At 56.2% G+C, this 16,710-nt stretch overlaps 5 protein-coding genes across 5 annotated transcripts; 2 read left to right on the top strand and 3 right to left on the bottom strand.

Moving 5' to 3' along the window:
- Positions 1–1,565: 1,565 nt before the first annotated feature.
- On the top strand, positions 1,566–3,107 carry EX895_002686 (uncharacterized protein; the record flags this gene model as incomplete). The annotated part of the gene is made up of 1 exon (XM_029883284.1): positions 1,566–3,107. The coding sequence occupies one exon, from the start codon at positions 1,566–1,568 to the stop codon at positions 3,105–3,107; it is 1,542 nt and encodes a 513-aa protein (XP_029740319.1).
- Positions 3,108–3,452: 345 nt separating this feature from the next.
- EX895_002685 (uncharacterized protein) lies at positions 3,453–5,635 on the bottom strand (the record flags this gene model as incomplete). The annotated part of the gene is made up of 4 exons (XM_029883283.1): positions 3,453–4,602; positions 4,912–5,084; positions 5,297–5,372; positions 5,478–5,635. The coding sequence occupies 4 exons, from the start codon at positions 5,633–5,635 to the stop codon at positions 3,453–3,455; spliced, it is 1,557 nt and encodes a 518-aa protein (XP_029740318.1).
- A 3,355-nt stretch (positions 5,636–8,990) lies between these two features.
- On the bottom strand, positions 8,991–10,267 carry EX895_002684 (uncharacterized protein; the record flags this gene model as incomplete). Its single annotated transcript, XM_029883282.1, has 3 exons — positions 8,991–9,941; positions 10,022–10,134; positions 10,228–10,267. The coding sequence occupies 3 exons, from the start codon at positions 10,265–10,267 to the stop codon at positions 8,991–8,993; spliced, it is 1,104 nt and encodes a 367-aa protein (XP_029740317.1).
- A 329-nt stretch (positions 10,268–10,596) lies between these two features.
- Positions 10,597–11,625, top strand: EX895_002683 (uncharacterized protein; the record flags this gene model as incomplete). Its single annotated transcript, XM_029883281.1, has 1 exon — positions 10,597–11,625. The coding sequence occupies one exon, from the start codon at positions 10,597–10,599 to the stop codon at positions 11,623–11,625; it is 1,029 nt and encodes a 342-aa protein (XP_029740316.1).
- A 574-nt stretch (positions 11,626–12,199) lies between these two features.
- On the bottom strand, positions 12,200–13,264 carry EX895_002682 (uncharacterized protein; the record flags this gene model as incomplete). The annotated part of the gene is made up of 1 exon (XM_029883280.1): positions 12,200–13,264. The coding sequence occupies one exon, from the start codon at positions 13,262–13,264 to the stop codon at positions 12,200–12,202; it is 1,065 nt and encodes a 354-aa protein (XP_029740315.1).
- Between the last annotated feature and the right edge of the window lie 3,446 nt (positions 13,265–16,710).

Genomic DNA, 16,710 nt, shown 5'->3' with positions numbered 1-16,710 from the left:
TGAGCGCCCGGACGCAGGGTTCAAGCGTGATTGGAGCCGCAATAATCGCAAATCTTGCGCGCTCCGGCCACACGACCCCTCGTGCTGTCTTTCTCGCGCTCGCGCTCGCACACGCAAGTTGCGTCACAGATTCCCACCGTGCTAGATCCCCGCGCTAACAACCTCATTCGCTCCTACTCGCCGCGTTCGTCGACCACGACTCGTATCGGCTCTACAGCACACCTCTCTTTCGCAGACACTGCTCAGCCCCGCTCAAGCCTGCACTGCACATGAGCTTGAATCTGGATGCGCTGTGCCTCGAGATGGGCGAAAGTGGGGCCCATGGCACAAAAGGGCGCAAAACTTGAAACCTCAGCCTTCACAACCTTCACTCAAGGGCAGCAGCATCCAAGGAGGTTCAGAGGTGGGATCCAAAGGAGTGGGAGCCAGTTTGCAATGAAGCTGAAGGAAATTTCGACAAATTGGATGGCTGTTGAAAGTGAGGATGTCTCCAGTTGAATAGGGGTTGAGGTGGATTTGAGTCAACTGGCCCTATTCCTCTCCTTGTCAGAGAGGTTCTTTGCTTGAAAGGCTCCTTGGTTCACAATCCAGCAGCCAAGCTGCCCTCCTCTTAATACCTACCATCTCCTATCTCTTCCCCCTTCCTTCCTTACCTCATCCACCTTCAACCTTCCTCCCATCCTCCTGATCTCACCCAAACCCTGCTCCCTTTACACAGCACAGTCAAGCTGAACCTCACTGCTCTGCTGCTGCGCTTGGGTTGCGGATTTTTCTTCCCTCTCGTTGCTGGCAGCTTCTCAATCTTTCATATTGCGCATCTTGTTCGCGCGTCGTGGTTTGTTGGCATCAAAGTCGTTTGGTCGCCTCCACACTTTCGCTCCCCGTGGCGGCCAACCCTTGGTTGGAAGCAACGTTTCTTCTCGCTGCAATCTGGCTGTTGCCCGCTTCGTCGAGGTCCTTCTCATCCCGGGCCTTCACTACCTCGTGGTCCCCTTTCGTTCGTCGCAAGCTCGCATACGCGCTACATCTCAGCGGAGCGACCAAAAGCAGACCGAGGCGACCTCGAACGATCCTCGCCAGCGTCGAGCACCGTCATGCAAGCACGTCTCTCCATCGATTCAGCAGCAATTTTGTGCACGCAGATCGCAACTTGATCCTCTTCACCATTCCGTTCCAAGTCACCCTACTCAAGCGTGAGTAACTTTACGCATCATGTCGGTCAAGCCAGAGAACGGTAACTATTTCGCTATACAGGCCGCGGTGCTGCCCTGTCGACCGCGTTGAAGGTATCATACTGACCATCGCATTCTTGCTCCTCCTGCTCACATGTTGTCTTCGTCGTCCGACGATTGCCACCTCGCTCTTTACGCGATCACTCGTCGCATCGCCGGGACACCATCACCTCAAACCTTAACCTTGACGGTGCCTCCGCTTCCGCACCTGCCTTCACATCCTCCGTTTACGCTTCGTGGATCGGCCGCTGTGATGGCATACGCACCATCTCCGCATCTACCTCTCCTTCTGCCTTTCGAATCCCTCCGACTTCCATATCGGCCACCACATCAATGTCTCAACTGAACCCCATCGACCTCACCTCGGACCCGATGACGATTGACCCTCGGCCTCGTGTCCGTCCCCGCTCAGGCGACGAGCTCGATGAGCTGTTCGATTACCAGCCCGCTCTCAGCTCCGAGTCGGAGCTCAGTGAAGATGACGATGGTGAATACGGCAAGGCATCTCCTTCCAAGACACGTGCGAAAAAGAAGCCGTCCACCAGGGTGCTTGACCTCGGCTACGTACTCAAAGCTCCTCGAGCAGCTCAGCTTTCCACCAGGACCATCGCCGATATGGTCAAGGACGATGTGGTCGATCTCGAGCCCGAGTATCAGCGCGGCGTGGTATGGCCCGCCGAAAAGCAATCTGCCGTGATCGAGTCGATCATGCGACATTACTACGTCCCGCCCGTTCTGCTCTCTGTGCAGGCAGAAGAGGGCCCCGGGGGTGAGACCCTTTACGTATGCATCGACGGCAAGCAGCGTATCTCGTCGATCTGCGCCTTCCTCAACAACCAAATTCCCGTCAAGGAGCCTTCGACGGGCCGCAGGTTCTGGTACAAGGAGGATCTGTCCCTTGGCAAGACGCCAGCGCTGAGCCCGGCTCAGCGACGCAAGTTTGACAATGAGCAGCTCACCATTGTCGAGTTTGAAGGGCTCACCGACGAGACCGAGCGCGACATGTTTAGTCGTGTTCAGATGGGCGTTACGCTCTCGTCGGCTGAGAAGCTGGGTGCGCACCTGGGTCCTTGGCCCGATTTCATCCGCCAGATGGTCAAAAGGTTCATTGACCCAACGCCCTCGCTGGTCCACGACGAGGACGGCAAGAGCATGCTGCTGGTCAGCCGCGGCAAGGACTACCTGTTCATGGCTCAGATTGCGCTGCTGATCCTTAACGCCAACGTCGAGCAGTACGTGCCCTCGGCTCACACGATCGACACATTCCTCAAACAAAACGCCAAGAACGATCCGCCGCGGTCGCTGCGTCAAAACATGCAGCGCACGCTCGAACGCTATGTGGCCCTCGCCAACCATCGGCGCTACGGCGCATGCATCAAACCCGAAACCAGGCTCAACCGGCTCGGTCGCCCCGTGACCAAGCCGCTCTCGCCCGCCGAGTTTGTCTATATTGCGTTTTTGATCTACCAGTTCCCCGATGCGACGATCTCGCAGCTATTCCGTCTGGTGCAGGGGCTCAAGCAGGACGTGCGATCGCAGTTCAAGGATGTGCTGTTCAACTCGAACGTGGCTGGCGTCATGCGTCGATACATCAGCCAGGCCAAGGTGACTCCCGATGCCGAATCGCTCGCAACTGCAGCATCAGCCCCTAGCTCGCGCAAGCGCGGTCGAACCGATGCGGGCGATACCAGCGACGACGACGATGGCGACGCCGACATTCCACTTGCTGGTCGACGCAGAGCCGCCAATGGTAGCAGCAGCAGCGGCGCGGCTGTGCTCGACATCAATCCGGACGCCGGCCTGTTCCGTGGAAACGCAGCTGAAAATTCCCGAAACCCGCTCTCAAACATGTCGCCTGCTCCGCCTCGTCGTTGAAATCTAGCACCCCATCCAGAACACCAACCCGCAATGTACTTTTACTCAACACTCCGGACCATACCAGCTCAAAGTCACTACAATCAGCGCAAATCAAACCTACATTGTCAAAAATGAAAGTGTCCATTGCGCCAGAACGAAGCTGTTGGAGTGACCAGAGCATCTCGTCTTGATCACGTCCAACGAATGCACACACAAACGAAGCACGTACGATTACAGGGCCTACAAGCCATTCAACTCATGGCGAGGCCTCCTGATGAAGGGGGGATGCAATGCAAAAAGAGAGAGGCATGCTCGAAGCATTGCCAACTACGAAAACGTCTTTGTGGGACCAGCGAGTCACGTTCACTGCTCGCCATTTCGAACCGCCAAACGACGACCGTAGTCCTGGTCATCCCTCAGACTGACCGAGGACCCCGCTTCGTGAGCGGTCATGTCGATCCTGCCGTCGGTCTCGTTGCTGCTGTTGCTTGGGTCGGCAAAGACGTTGTTGCCTCCCGCACCGGTAGGGTGGCCCTGAGCGGCATGGGCGCCGCCGTAGACATCCTGTTCCAAGGGAGGAGAGGCGCCAGGGGCCCAGTTGAGCTGCGGTGCCCCCGTTTGGCTGTATCCGTGACCGCCGCTGCCGGCGGCGTAGGGGTCCTCGTGGCCGTGGCTGTAGCCATTGGGGTCGTGCCCCATCGAGCCCATACCGGCATAGGCGCCTTCGCTGCTGAGGCCAGCGGGGACGCTCTCGTAGTAGTGCGAGCCGTCAGTACCGGCACCACCGGCGTAGTAACCAGCAGCACCGCCTGCAGCAGCGCCAGCAGCCATGGGACCGTAGGCACCCATGCCGGCGTATCCGGGCGCAGTTCCACCCGACATGTGGCTCGGCTCGTATCCTTCGGTGGAGGGACCATAGTTGTTGTAGTACTGCTGCATCATCGCATTAGACGCGCCGTACGCTCCTGCGCCTGCAGCTGCTCCACCGAGACCCGCGGCGTCCGTGCCGTAGCTAGGGTCCTCCATCATTTCCGGATCATCATCATCGAAGGGTGTCCTCTTGGTCGCCGCAGCAGCAGAGGCGGCGGCGACCACGTCGGCATCCATCCTCTGCGCTTTTCTGCGCCTCCAAAGCATGTAGAACACAGCAGCGACGAGGGCGACGCACACCAAACCGACGGCAGCAAACGTACCGCCGACAGCACTCGAGTTGTTAAAAAATCCGTTGTCGCTACCGCTGCCGCTGCTGCCACCGCTCAATTGGCCGTTGGCGGTGGTGACGGCAAAGGCGGTCGAAGTGGAAGTCTGACCATTGGGTAAGGTGACGGTGGTGAGCGAGGTCTGGGTGGTGATGACCGAGGGTGTCAACGAAGTCGAGGTGGATACGGTGCTGCTCGGTGTTTCGGTTGGACGCGTAGCAGATGGGGGATCGGAGGACGAGAAGGAAGATGGTGGTTCGGACGAAGTGGGCGAGGAGGGAGAAGATGTCAGAATCGCTGAGCTGGAGGTTGGTCTGCAAGCGAAAGAGTCGAAGACACACGGCCCACGGCAGGAGCGCACAACAAGATGGAACTGATCAACATCACACGTCCCCTCGACGAGGCGACTACCCTCAAAAGCAACGGGCAGGCCGAAGAGAGAGAGAGCAGGAGGGGAAAGAGCGAGGGGGACTGGGGGCTGGGATCTAGCGCAAAAGGCCGTCCGCGCCACTGTGATGAATCTGTGCGCCGCGAGGCATGTACGTATCTGATGCAAGCGAACGCACAGAGAGGTGTACGACATGACGTGTGTGATGTGGTGCGATCAAGAAAAGGTTACTTACGTTGAGGTGGGTGTTGTGCTTGTACTTGACGAGGTAGGTGTGTCGGTGGTCGAGGACGAGGTGGAAGTGGAGCTCGAGGTGGACGAGGTGCTGGACGAGGTGCTAGACGATGTGCTAGAAGTGGTGGAGCTCGAGCTGGTAGTGCTTGAAGTGGAGCTGGAAGTCGTCGATGACTGTTGATGATGGAATGCAAAGACGAAAAACGGCGTCTCAGAGTCAGCTTCTGAAGAGGAAACGAGCCAGGAGCACAAGGAGAGATTCTGCGTCTAGCAAAGCGGATGCTGGTTTCTGAGCCGAGGCACCTGAGCCGAGCCTCCTCTGAAAGCTGGCAGAGCACAAAGGCCATGCTGAATGCACAGAGGGAGCTTGGGGCTTTGGAGCTTACAGTGGAGACGGGCGAGGATGTGCTCGATGTGGTTGATGCTGGTGTCGAGGACGAACTTACACTAGTCGAGGACGATCTACAAAGAGGAGACGAGGATAAAGCAGACGTACGAAGCATGTGACTGTCAGCTCTGATTCTCGCGTGCAGCTTGTTGGATGGAGCACGTTGGTGCTGTACTCACGTCGATCTAGTCGTTGAAGGACCCGTGGAGCTGGACGAGCTGGTACTGATGGTGTCTGATGAGGTCGAAGCGGGCGTTGAGGATGTAGTTGAAGTCGCACCGATCGAGATGGAAGTGGACGAGGGGATGTTGTCAGAGGATGGTGAAGGGTCAGCCATGGTTGTTGAGATGCGAGAGGAGAAGGATGAAGAAGAAGAAGCAGGCGATGAGGACAAGGAGGAAAAGGTGCTAGTCGACGAAGATGCCTGCCTCGATGTGGACGCTGACGCCGACGTGGACGCCGTGTCTGTCGATGACAGGCTCGAGGTCGAAGTGGCGGTCGAGCTCACGCTGACGGTTGCAGGGCTAGCCTATTGACCAGCCACTAGACTCGCTCGAAGGTTGACCTAATTGCGTTGACTTGATCGCAAGTTAACTTGGAAACAAACTGCGACAGACAGGCAGGTGACAAAAAAACCACGATACGACGGCGAGGGCGGCGAAAAAAGGCGGTGATGAGGGTCCGAGTCGGAAGCTCAAAGAGGTGGATGAAAGATGATGGCGGTGGCGATGATGGCAAGTGGGAAGAAGGGAAATGGCGAAAGTAGGGAAGCGATGGGAAGGGGAGGGAAGGTGAGATTTGGCAGGCAAAAGCCGGCAACGTCGTAGGTGGAACACTTTTTTTTTTCTTAAAAAAGGTGAATATAGAAAGGGGCGCAGCCGATGGCGGTGGAGGGGTAGGAAAATTTTCAGGGTCGAAAATGGAAAACGGAACCCGCGAGACCAAGAAGGCGAGCAGCAGGAAAGGCTAGGCGAGGCGATGCATGGCGCTCTGGCAGGAGGCAGCGCAAGCAAGGCACAACCGAGCACCGCAACCGCAGGTGGTGACGAACCACATCACTCACAGGTCGAACCGTCCGGCAGCAGGTAGGACGTCAGAATTGGAATGAGGCCCGCTGCACGTCCAAGTCACACCGCAGGAGAGAACAGGTGTGAAGGGAGGAAAATATGCAGCGCAGTCCAGTCCAAAACCAATCCAATCCAATCGAGCCCAGTCCAGTCCAGTCCGCGGTGGGATCGGATCGGATGCCGAAGATTTGCAAAGAAAGGCACAGAGGAATAGCCGATCACCACCAGTTTCGGAAGCCAGGAAAGGCGTGCGCGGAACCAGCGGCGAATCAAGCAGGGGAGTAAGAAAGGCAGAGGGGTGCACGCACAACGATAAAAAGAGCGAGCGTCTTTTTGTCAACATCTGCGTGTCAAGAAGGATTGCTCTTCCGAGAAGGCAGTCAGATTTGAGCGGCATGCGCTCCGATCCGACGCCATCTGCTGAGCCTTACTACAGTCCCAAGGCGCAAGAGAGTGTCTCGCTGCTGTTCGTCATCAAGACTCAACAGCAGCGTAAGACTCAAGAGAGGAGAGCGCTTGACTCAACAAGAGCCCGAGCTAGAGGCAACAACATCCTGAACCTGCAGTTGATGGAACATATACTATCACGAAAAAGCTATGAGCCCCAGTCCCCCATCGGCCCGACGATGATCGCCCTGACATTCCGAGTCAACATCCGTGATTATCGTAGATGCGGACGAAAATAGCACCCGGTCTTCACCGAGCGCATGCCGATGAAGACGATGGCTTGGCGCAAATTGCTGTCGGCCAAGGGTAGGAACAACTCGTCCGCGCAACAAGGTGACAAGCGGGCGATGAGTCGCAATCTTCGGGCCGAACGTACGGTGACTGTTCAATGGGATGTGTTGCAGGCCAGGGGCGCCAAATGGCACTGTACGTGCGTGTGTGGATCATTACGAGCGGGTACTTACCCATCTTGTCTAGAATCGTCGAGTCGGATTGGGACCGACGGCGTGGAGCGGGGGCAGGTGCAGATGCAAAGATGTACTATGCCGAGCTGAACAAGCGGTGCAGAGCCGGCTAGCCTTGAGTGGCGATGGCGACGGTGAAGGCGGCAGTGCGGCCGGAGTGACTCTCAAACCGCGATGACTTCAATGTGATGCGATGGAAGGGGGCCGAAGTAAGCTCTTGGCAATCGGTTGCTACAAGTGGCCGGAGCGAGAAAGGCGCCACGAGGTAGTAAGACGATCTAGAGGAATGTGTGTGACGAAGAGCGACAAAGTGCACGAGGTGGGGATGGATGATGGAAGGTGGGAAAGAGGGCTAAAAGCCTAGATTGGCGCAACTTTGTTGGCGGGAAAACAATCCAGCTGCGCGCCTGAATCGGACAACTCGCCGTTACTGTGGACACAGCAATCTGTGGCAAGGGTGCGTGGGAAGTGTGGGAATGAAGTTGCAGAGGGGCACAAGCGCCTTGCGATTTTTTATATGTAATTCTGCCATAAAGACAAAAATACTGGCACAGCACAGCGCAGCACCATCGCGGACCATTGACTTCCTCATCATCACATGCTGCACCGCCTTTTTTTTTCCTTTTTTTTTTGGTGGGAGAGAGGCTTCAGACCCGTCCTCCTTTATCTCAACGATATGGCCGGCCGCTGTCTCTGGACCTGGACCATCTGGCAGCCGAGGAATCGCTTCGACAATGCCGATGCAGGCCAATGAACGCCGTCTTTGGAATGCCAGTCAGGTACAAGCAACTTCGTTTGGAATCAAGCGCCGCATTCTCTGTTTCTGGTCGCTTTCATGTGTGTTCAAGATCGAAAGCATTGTTGATTTCGTGCAAAAGCCGTAGGCGAGCTAACACACACGCACGCACAACGCGAAGCTGACCATCGACCATGCGGTTGGGAGTCTTGTTTGTCGAGCAGGCGGGTGACAAAAGCAAGCGAGTTGCCGGTGCTCTGCTTTCGATCCAAAATTCCATGCAAAGCGTCGCAATCGAGCATCACTCCGCATCGATACAGTTGTCCACTTTTGTTTCATCGTGGGTCGGACTGTAGAATGAGCCGTTCCGATATTCGCCATAATCAACATCAGCCTCCCGTCTCAGATAGTGAGCTGATTTGCTGGTCCCGTCCACATCGAGCTGCGCTCTCTCATCAGTTGCAGTCAGGCATCGGTAGCGACTAGCCGGCTGCGACTAGTGGGAAAGATGGACACCTGGCGGCTGTCGGTGCGATTTTACTCTCGCTTCTGGGAGTGCCCTGAAGTCTCCAAATGTCGTTGGATGGTGCCATCCGGCTTGTGTTTCGAGTCGAAGCGAGGCGAGGCGTTCGCATCGTCAGGATCAGGCTCACCACTGTCTACGCAATATCCTCGACGCTGCCGAACACCGAGGAGTTCCGTGGTCGACCATCTGCGCGCTTGAACACGGAGGGTGCACGCACGCACCAATTCCGCATCAGTGGATTTCATGCTGTCTAATAAAAGTATCGCTTCCTACCAAACAAAAATCGGCAAGCAACTGGAAGCGCATCGCTTGTCGCCGATCCTTGACCAATCTGCACCCGATCATCTGGTCGCATTTGCACCAACATCGAGTCGCTTGTCTTGTGGGTCTGGCAACGCGAGGTCGGGGGAGAGGTGTAACGAGGGTGGTGTGCTCACTGAAAAGGGTGAAGCCTACAGCTTGGATGGACGAGCGAAATGGCCATCAACCAAGTCGGCTACTTCCTGCGCAATCCCAAACGAAGCCTGGTATCCCGCTGGACCGATTCCATACGAATGTACTACAGTCAGCTGTCCACCCTCTGCCCCGTCCATACGTTCCAGCTCCACTCTCGCGCCGTTGTCTCTGCCCGGTCTGAGGCCCACGTTGTGCGAAATCACATCGATCTCTCGCCACGTCTTCCCCTCCGGTACGATCTCCGGAACCAACTTTGCGCACTCCTGCAGGATCGTTTCCGCCAGCGCTTTATTCGGGGTGGTGCTGGACTGGCGAACGTCGAACGAGCCGCCGAGGATGACTTGGCCGGATCTTGCGCGGGGGATGACATAGTTCGCTGGGCTACCGAGCTTCATCACGCACCGGGCACCGGTATTGGGGCTCTTGAAGGAGGGTACGGATACAAGAACCGTTTGGCCGCGGATGGGGTAGACGTTGGGATCGCGCACGTCGGCGAGATCCGCCGCGCCTACCCCGGTCGCATTGACGACCACATCGCACCCAGGTACGAGCGACCGCACTGAGGATAAGGAGGTGAGCGTCGAACAGCGTCGAATCTCCACTGGCGGTCCAGCCCGGGCGGTAGTCAAGAGGGTGGGACGGGGAGAGGTCAACTCGGACACCAACCACTGCGTATAGAGTGGGACACTGATGGTGAAGGAGTTGTACTTGATGGCGTGTGCGCCCGTACCGTCTCCTGCAGGGATGACGGTAAAGTTGGGTGTGAGATTGCTGTACCATACGTCCTTGGCTTCTCGCTTGATGGGACTGATATCGGTGAACTCGACCATCGCCATGACTTCCGGCGGCAGCTGCGTATGCAGCTTGAGCCACTTCTTGAACGTGACCTCATCGCGACGCTGTGCTACTTTGTCCGTGAGCGTTGCAAACGAGCACCAATTTGCTCCCTGTTTCGCATGATAGAAGTTCAGATGTGTGAGTCGAAAATGGTTGTGTACTGATCGTCGCAGTCGCGGCTGCTACTCACTGCCCAGGGGCTTGCAAATGCCTGAGAGAACGAGTCTTGCGGAAGATCGCGAGCGAGGATGGTGACCTTGTAACCTCGCTCTCGCAGCTCAAAGGCGTCGGTCAGTCCGAGCACTGTCGTTGGCAAAGGCAGAAGAAGTGGAACGAAGTGAGCTGCTGATCAGATCCTCGTCACGTTGCTGCCAAAGCGGTTGTTTCTGAACGTACCTCCGGCGCCGACTACCACGACGTGAGACTGGCGCGTCATTCTTGCTGTGTTTCTGACGAAATGACCTTAGCGCAGGTTTGTTTCGACTGACGGTGGTACCGTCTCTTTGACGTGTGAGCGAGTTGGTGAGAGGAAGGGTACTCCAAGGTGCGGAAACCTACGAAACACGCTTTCCCTTTTGATTGGAGTCACGAAAGATTGTTTCCGCTATGGCCGACTTTTCAGCCGGGAAAATCAGCGGCGCAACACGCTTATCGAAATAAGCTCAGATCACAGGGGTCCGTTCGTGTGGTGGACGTGGTCGCGTTGTTTCCCGCTCCCTTTCAACGCAACACGATTGAGTCAATTCGAAGATCCCCACAACAAACATGTCGGACTCGACACCAATCCCCATCATCTCTCTCCGCAGTGGCGGCAGCGACGGTAAAGCTCTGGGCCCCCGAATTCTGGACGCGGTCGTCATGACGGGCTTCTTCTACCTTGGCGACCACGGCATCAGCCAGGATGAGATCGATTTGCTCTTCGATCAAAGCGCACGATTCTTCCTCGACGAGTCCGAACAAGAACGTCTGCAATTCCAAGATCGCGCAAACAACACAGGCTACACGGCGATCAGATCGGAGCGGCTGGATACGGACAGTAAGGCGGGGGGCGATCTTAAAGAATCCTTTTATCTCGCGGGTCTAGCCAGGGCCAAAGGAGGTTCGTCACCCGCAGAAGAGCGGTATCAACCACCTTCACAGCTTTTGCCGCCTACCTTGTCGAAGCACAAAGAGGCGCTTGCCACGTTCATCGAGAAATGCAAAGGCATCTGCGATACGGTCCTGGCCGGATTTGCAGAAGCGATTGATCTGCCTCCGCGGTACTTTGTCGACTCCCATCATGGACAGCACGATCGACTACGGCTCATCCACTATCCGCCCACGCCTGTAACGAAGGAAGATGCTGCGACGGCAAGCATTCGTGCAGGTTCTCATTCAGACTATGGCTCGTGCACGCTGCTCTTCCAGAAGGACGTCGGTGGCTTGCAGGTCGAGATGAAGCCAGGTCAGTGGATCGACATTCCGCCCCAAAAGGGATGCATCGTGGTCAATGTGGGAGATGCAATGGAGTTCTGGAGCGCGGGGCTGTTCCGCTCGACTCAGCATCGAGTAGTGCTGCCTCGCAGCGAGAGTGAGAGCGGTTCTCGCTTCTCGGTCGCGTACTTTTGTCAGCCCGACGAAGACGCTCGTCTGGTTCCGTTGACGATCTCGGAAGCGGTTCGCGAAAAGTGTCAAGGCAACCTGATGGAAAGGGAAGAGTTTCACAAGAGGTGTGTTGCCAAGGGCGTCTCGAACGTCGCTGAGCTCACGGGCGGCGAACACTTACGTGCCCGTCTAAGTGCAAGCTATTCGTAGCATCGGGGCATGTTGCTTCCTGAACAATGCATCGTTCAACCTCTCCACAAAGCTTGTGTTGCCTGACGGAACAGAAAAGGGAATCGGTTGATGGCGGCGAATCAACGTGTATCACTATTTTTTCATTCAGTCAACAACACTTGCGCGCTCGTCCGGACGCAAGCTGTTCATCGCGTCCTGGAATGGACCATGCCGAACGGATCTCAAGCACGCGATCGGGCAGTGTCAACTAGTACTCGTGGGAAAAGGAGATGGACAACAAGGCGAGGACCGCTCTGCAGCCCTGAACACCATTATTGACATTTGAGAAAGACTTGGCGCGAATTGAAAACAGAGAGAGGACGAAAACAAGAAGTAGATGGGAAACCTCGAAAGTGGCCGAGACGCCAGGCGATGCCAGATCGCGGCGTTCAAGCAAGGAGAACGTGAGAGACAAGCACTTGGAGACGAGCGCAAGACTGAAAATGAGAGTGCCCACTAGAAAGTGAAACGAGGTGGGCAATGGCCACCACCACAAAAAATGCCGATCACTTAGCCATGCGAAAGAGTCCTTATCGAGTTTGTATCACCTTGTTTAGTTCGCATTGGCGTACAAGTGGAACAGTGACGTGGGGTTGTTGCCGTTAGACAGACGCTGACTTTCGCTGACGCCCTGGAGGTTCTGGATGACAGCAAAGGGTGCCCATCCCTTCACCCACTCCTGCCCGTTCATGAACGTAGCGACCTCGTTGGCAAACGCTGTCGTCTTCTCCTTGTCGCATTGGGGGCCATCTGAAAAATTTTGGCAAGAGAACTCCGTAACCCAGATGTCCTTGCCGAAAGTCTTACGCCAGTCTTGGAGATATTGCTTGAAGTCAGAGGCGGAAGTGCCGTAGTAGTGGATGGCGATGGAGTCGAGCTTGTCAAAGGTGTCGGGGCAGGTCTTCTTGAAATTTTGATACCATGTTTTGCCATCGGGGGCGTTGGTAGTGGAGGGACCCATGAGGTACCAGCCCTTCTCCTTGAGCGGGAGGAGATACTCTTCGATGAGCTTGCAGCCGTCCTGGGGGCTCATGTCGGATTGACCTTTCTGGTTGACTTCGTTCATGGCCATGGCGCACTTGTGTTGGTTGAACTTGGAGTCGAGGTTGTCGAGGACGTTCTTCTTGAACGATGCGGTGTTCTTGTGGCCCCAGAGCATGGGGCAGTACATGAGTTTGTCGACGGGCGCGGCATCCCAGCCCGGGGTAGCGTCCCACGAGTAGAACCACGAGACAGAGCCAAAGTCGAAATTGTTGATGGGCATGCCGTTGGAGTTGGCCCAGCACAGTCCCATCTTGCCTCCAGAGGTCTTGCCGTGCGCCGCACTGCTGCTCGAAGACGAGGAGGAGGAGGAAGAGTTGGAGTCGGACTGCGCGCTCGATTCGGACTGAGACGTAGACGACGACGAGGGTGCCTTCAAGTCGGACGCGACCTTCTTAGCCTTGTGGTGAGCCTTGGAGTGGTTGGACGACGAGCAACTGCCGTGAGCGGCGTGCTTGTGGTGCTTGTTTCGACGAACCACATCGACCATGTTGGAATGCTCCAGACCGGAAGCTGAGACCATGGTGGTGCTGGCAACGAGCGCGGCGAGCGCAAGAGAGGTAGCAAACGACTTCATTGTGTGTGTTAGAAGATGCTGAAGACACGGAACAAGACGGAGAGACGAGCTTGGACGGGGAGAAGGAGGGGCGACCAGAGACAGTTGTAGGAACAGTCGGATGTGAACAGAAGAGAGGGTGATCAAGTGATGGTGGTGGTAGTGGCGGTGGTGGAGAGAATGTAGACTTGAGGATCACAATACCAGCTTGTGCTCGTCGAGTCTGGGTTGTATACGGTACGGGGTTTGGAATGGGGTCCAAGCGAAGAGAGGAGAGAAGCGATGGGGAGATGGAGGGGAAAAGCAAGGTACGGAGGAGCAATTCGACATGTACCAATCGACAGGAAGGCACGGCGACGTTGGCGTTTGGGCGTTTTTCAATGACACCAAGCGGCGGCACGGGGAGCGGCACAGGCAAGGGGCCAAGCGCAAAGCGACGATCCTCTGTGCAGACACGAGACAAGCATGATCAACAAAGGCACGTCGATCCCAGGATGCGCAGAGAGGGTCGGCTGAAATTACAGCAACACGGCGTCTTCTAGGCGAGGGTGGCGCAGACGAGCTGAAGGAGAGCGGCAGCTGGACGGCGCATGAGGCATCTCTTGTGCGCAACCAAGCAGCCGACCATCGACGGAGCGAGGTGTTCGAGAAAGAGGGTGTTGCGAAGGACGAGGCTGCGCTGGCGCTCGCTTGTGTCAACGCGCCGACGTTTTCACTGGCTCGGCATGTGTGCGCAGAGGATTTCGGCTGGGCTCGCTCGGTGGTGGCGATTTTCCTTACTTGACAGCAGCGCGTTTCAATTCAATTTCACCTTGGCTGTCGCATCTCGGTGAAGGCTGGTCTGCATCGATTTTCGCCTTACCCTTTCGCTGCTCTGGCTGCGTTGGCGATTGCCATGTCGACGATGCGGAACCAACAAGGCAGATTGCGTTGCCCGAGAGCCCAAGGAACGAAGCCGCCTCAGGAACGTCAAGCCTAGAGCGAGTCGCTTTTCAAAACTTGGTTGGGAGGAATGGCCCCGTGTCGATCATTTGAGCTAACTGGAACGCATCCGCCCGGCGGCATCACAAACAATGGCGCTACTTGTGCCGGCAAAGCACAGCATCTCGCAGGACTGCATGTCGGAGGACCAAGGACAACACAAAGCCTTGCCCCTGTCTCCTTCCCTTGGTCGTCTGCGCGACGCTGCAAGAACCTGACGCCCCTTGGCAAAAGTTGCATCTGTACAGCCTCGCAAAGAACAAGGGAAGGAATCGCCAGGAAAAAAAGGACGGTCAAATTGCTCGGCAAAAAGTCGAGGGGTGCCTACCGTCTGTAAAAATGGGGTGCATCGAGAATGTGACTTGCAGGCAGTCGACAATTGCTCTATCGCTCTCTTGCTCCTTGCACGTTTGCTTCTTCTTCCGTTTGCCGTACGAGCGACTTCCAGCAGATTCAAGAATCACCGATGAAGCAACGTCCTCTGCTGCCGATACCCACTCCCGGTGATTCCCACGTGGTGGTCATGGTATCGACTGACATGCGACTTCGCTACTTTGCTCATCTGGTCCACCCATCCGTCAGAATCTTGACAGGCGTGGGAACTCTGCCAGTTTCAATGCGTGTCGGCCCCAGAGCAAAGCCAGTCCCATGTCCGACCTGCAGGCATGAACGGCGATATTTCGGCGCCTTCTGTTCGTGTTGCACATATGTCGCTTGTCTCTTGTCTGTTGTGATTTTGCGAGACAACAAAAAATGCCAAGTAGCCGGGAAGCATAAGATGATCCTCGTTCGCCATGTGCCGACAAGAGAGTGAGCAGCAAGGGAGCTTTCGCGGATCCGACCCTTGGAGTAGAGCGAGCGGACCTGCAAATGAGGCGTCGTCTTTGCATCAAATTTGACTCGGGCAAAGCCTTTTGGGCTCACTTTGATACTCAAATGTCATCGCCGCCAATGTGCGCCTGGTCGTCGTCGAAGCTGAGCTGAGATTCGAGACGTGAAGCTGCCTTTGACGTATTGTACAGGTCAGCATGCTCGTAGAGGACGACAAGGTGCCATGCGTCTCAACGCTATGCCGGTTCCTGATCGACATGTGCACGCATCACGTTTTGTCTCCGACTACCTCTTTCCCAGAGGCTGCTGTCTCAGCGAACCGCATTGCGAGTGTTTGCGTACTGCGTATGCTGTGCCTGATCGGGTCCCGCTTCGAACAAGAGGTTGGCAGGTGAGAGGCAGTGGTCACGCTTGATAGGTTATCGACGACTCGATTGCGGTGAAGCTTCTACAACGACGAGCGAGTGTCGATCGACCGAGCTGTGGCCAATTTTAGGAGCTCTGGGAAACAGCTCCGCCGAGAAGCCGACTCAGTCAGCAGACTTCCTGTTCAGCCAAGGCTACGCTTTGCGGCTCAACGAGTACCGGGGGTCTAGATTGCGATGATCTGGGTCTTTCTGCTGACGAGTCCGGCAAAAAGAAACGTTGAACACCGCCGCCGGTGCGTTTCAAACTTGTGGGTAAGGGGCACGACGCAACCACTACCGCCCCGACTGGGGATCGTATACGATCTACTGCTAGCGTTTGCCGGACAGCGAGAGGTGCGGGAAAGCATGGCAGAGGTGGAAGAGGGAATCAGGCTCGAATCCTATTGGCCGAGGCCAGGCCCAAGGTCTCTGCTGCAAAAAGGGGGTTCGAGATCCTGTCCCCGCCAAGCTGCATCCATGAATATGCCGTTCCCAAATGCTCGGATCAATTGAATTGAAGATATTAAAACTCAAAGTGAAGCCAAATACAAATGCTGAATACCCGAGAAACTAGAGGCTCTAGATTGTTCCTTTGGCGAGACGGTCGACGAAAGGGAAGCCGCTGGTGGGACGCCGTCCTTAGGTGTGGTCCCGCACGCCTTTTGCTCTGTCCCGCAGGTTTTTGGATTGACTCGCCTAGAGCCGAGTCTTTTGGCTCACTTGTCCTGTGTGGCCGGTCGAGCGGCGTGTGACCCATTGACCCCCCGCACGGCGTCGATTCGATCCGAGGACATCAACGGCAGAGAGCGAGCTAAATTAGTTTTTTGCTGCACATCAACAGCGGATTCGCGTGGCTGCTGCAGACCTTTTGTCCCCGCCTTCTCGCATTTTCCCTCTGTCGCCCATCGTTGGTGCTGCTGGGGGTGCTGGTGCTGGTGCGAAGGGATGCGTGTGCAAACCTTCATCTCGGACGGTGCACTTCCCCTTTTCATCTGCAAAGTAAGGCGAGCTGGGTCGGAGGGACTGGATTCTGAGACCGTTGACAGTTTCATTTGGCAAAGACAGAGCAAGGCAGGAACAAAGGCGGAGAAAGGACAGCAATTATCCTCAGCCGAAACGCTATTGCGAGACCCCAGCTGATCCTCTTTAGTCTAGGTCTAGGGCACTAGCAGACACGGAGAGACACGAAACAGCTTTACGATTGAAACACAGGCCGAGGGCAGCACACGGCAAGGTTATAGGGGACAT

The sequence above is a fragment of the Sporisorium graminicola genome, chromosome SGRAM_16, assembly GCF_005498985.1.
Source record: "Sporisorium graminicola strain CBS 10092 chromosome SGRAM_16, whole genome shotgun sequence".
NCBI lineage: Eukaryota > Fungi > Basidiomycota > Ustilaginomycetes > Ustilaginales > Ustilaginaceae > Sporisorium > Sporisorium graminicola.
This window is presented reverse-complemented; position numbering and strand designations above follow the sequence as displayed.